Source organism: Capsicum annuum, unplaced genomic scaffold, assembly GCF_002878395.1.
Source record: "Capsicum annuum cultivar UCD-10X-F1 unplaced genomic scaffold, UCD10Xv1.1 ctg72568, whole genome shotgun sequence".
Lineage (NCBI taxonomy): Eukaryota > Viridiplantae > Streptophyta > Magnoliopsida > Solanales > Solanaceae > Capsicum > Capsicum annuum.
In genome coordinates, this window is record NW_025882498.1 from 1 (window position 1) to 2,059 (window position 2,059).

Consider the following 2,059-nt stretch of genomic DNA (forward strand, 5'->3'; position numbering starts at 1 on the left):
TTGGAAATATTGCTAAAGCAATGGGACCAACCATGGAGCCTCATGTTTGTGGTCTCTTGGATTCTATGTTTTCTTCTGGGCTTTCCTTGACTCTGGTGGAAGCGTTGGAGCAAATAACTGAAAGGTTCTCTCTGAGTTTGCGTAGAACTTTCATGAATTAGTTCTTTTGTGTGGTGTTGCTCAAGGGTAACATATGTATTTTCTGTGTCTCAGCATTCCACCTTTGTTGACGACCATCCAGAATCGGCTGCTTAAATGTATCTCAGTAGTCCTTTCAAGATCTCATCATTCAATGCCAAGACAATCAGCTTCTGTGAGTCGAGGGCATATTACAATGGTTACCCCCCAAGTATCAGAACTGAGTGGTTCTGCGCTAGTTCAACTTGCTTTGAGAACCCTTGCTCGTTTTAATTTCAAGGTTTTTCATCTATATTTCTGTGCGCTTCATTTCCCTTCTTGATAGTTTAGTTTGATATTGGATTTGGGGTTACAGGGCCACGATCTTCTTGTGTTTGCAAGGGAGTCTGTTGTTGTGTATTTAGAAGATGAGGATGGAGCTACAAGGAAGGATGCTGCGCTGTGTTGCTGCAAACTAGTAGCAAATTCTTTCTCGGTGATCTCTTCTACCCAGTTTAGTCTTAGTAGAATCAATTGTGCCAGTGGAAAGCGACGTCGTCGGCTTGTTGAAGAGGTTTGAATTGCTTTTTCAATAAATACTTTTTCATTGAGGCATGCCACATCAGCAGCCTACAATGTCTCCTTTATATATATATATATATTTGAAAATATGTCAGAAATGTCACTACAATGAACTATTTTAGAAGTAGAAAAGGTTTTTCTATTTTAAAAAGAAAAATAGTGAACAGAATTAAGACATTATTTTCTAAAAGAATTTGAAAGTGTTAAAAGTACCAATACAATAGAAGTATATTAGAAGTAGAAAAGGGTTTTCTAAAGATAGTGAGAGATTTTAAATTTTTAAAGTTTTAGAATAATTGGTAAAAGATTTTTAGATAACTCTAGATGTTAACTAAAGTTTTTTTTTTGATAACTACGTCTATTAGTAAAAAAGTACATCCAGGCTTACGTTTTAGTGATGGAATTCATAGTTATTATTGTTAGATCTTGAATTTCAAGAAGGGCAAAAAATATCCCTTAAAAAATGTAATAGATTATTTTTCTTAAATATGATTTACAATCATAGTCACATGATAGAAAATACATCGTTTTCACCCCAAACTATATCCTAAAAGTCGAAGGCAGACCTAAACTATACTAGTAACCTATTACATACCTAAACTGAAACTATTTAACCCTGTCAGGCTACCACCACTTGCATGTGGTGTAGTGTTTTACACGCGCTGCCACGTTAGCACCACGTCAGTAAAAAGTATCATTTTTTATAGTTAAGGTGTGTAATAGGTCACTTATATAGTTTAGGTGTGGATTCGAATTTTCGACTATAGTTTGGGGTGGAAACGATGCCTTTTCCCTTAATGTTTTTAGCTGTTTACTTTTGTTATTTAATAGGCTGGACGCGCCTGAAATAAGTGTAACACACGCGCCTTAGAATGGGGGTCGCGGGGAGGTAATAATATCACTTTTATATAGTTAAGGCGTGTAATAGGTCACTTATATAATTTATGTGTGGCTTAGACTTTTCTTGTATAGTATGGGGTAGAAATGATGTCTTTTCCCTTTATTTAGTGATGATTGATGAGAGTGCAATATTCAATGGTACCATATAAAAAATTATGTATTTAAGTGAGAAAAGATAGAGATGTTTGTTGCTTATTATCCACCAAGTTTCGAGCCTCGTGAAATTTACTTTCGAGATTTTTTAGTTTATAAAAGAGACACAAAAGCTTAATTTTTGTGCACAAGTCCATAGAATAGAATATGAAAAAAAGAGACATCTAACAAAGAAGAATTGAATTAAATTAGAACATGAAATCATGAAAAACAAGATTATACATAAAGGAAGAAAAACTAGATTTGATGAGAAGGCAAATATATTACTACTTGATATTGAGAGAAGTCTTATCATTATTTGGCTTGG

General features: G+C 34.3%; 1 protein-coding gene across 1 annotated transcript; it reads left to right on the forward strand.

The window, feature by feature from the left end:
- The first annotated feature begins 213 nt into the window (after positions 1 to 213).
- Positions 214 to 1,924, forward strand: LOC124894268 (serine/threonine-protein kinase TOR-like). Its single transcript, XM_047404999.1, has 2 exons — positions 214 to 418; positions 494 to 1,924. The coding sequence occupies exons 1-2, from the start codon at positions 293 to 295 to the stop codon at positions 695 to 697; spliced, it is 330 nt and encodes a 109-aa protein (XP_047260955.1). The 5' UTR covers positions 214 to 292; the 3' UTR covers positions 698 to 1,924.
- The last annotated feature ends 135 nt before the right edge of the window (positions 1,925 to 2,059 follow it).

What these genes read in the sequence shown, in the direction of transcription:
- LOC124894268 (XM_047404999.1), top strand. Translation starts at nt 293, where the DNA reads ATGCCAAGACAATCAGCTTCTGTGAGTCGAGGGCATATTACAATGGTT. An exon ending in TTGCTCGTTTTAATTTCAAG is followed by an intron (nt 419 to 493) that starts GTTTTTCATCTA and finishes TTGGGGTTACAG; the next exon opens with GGCCACGATCTTCTTGTGTT.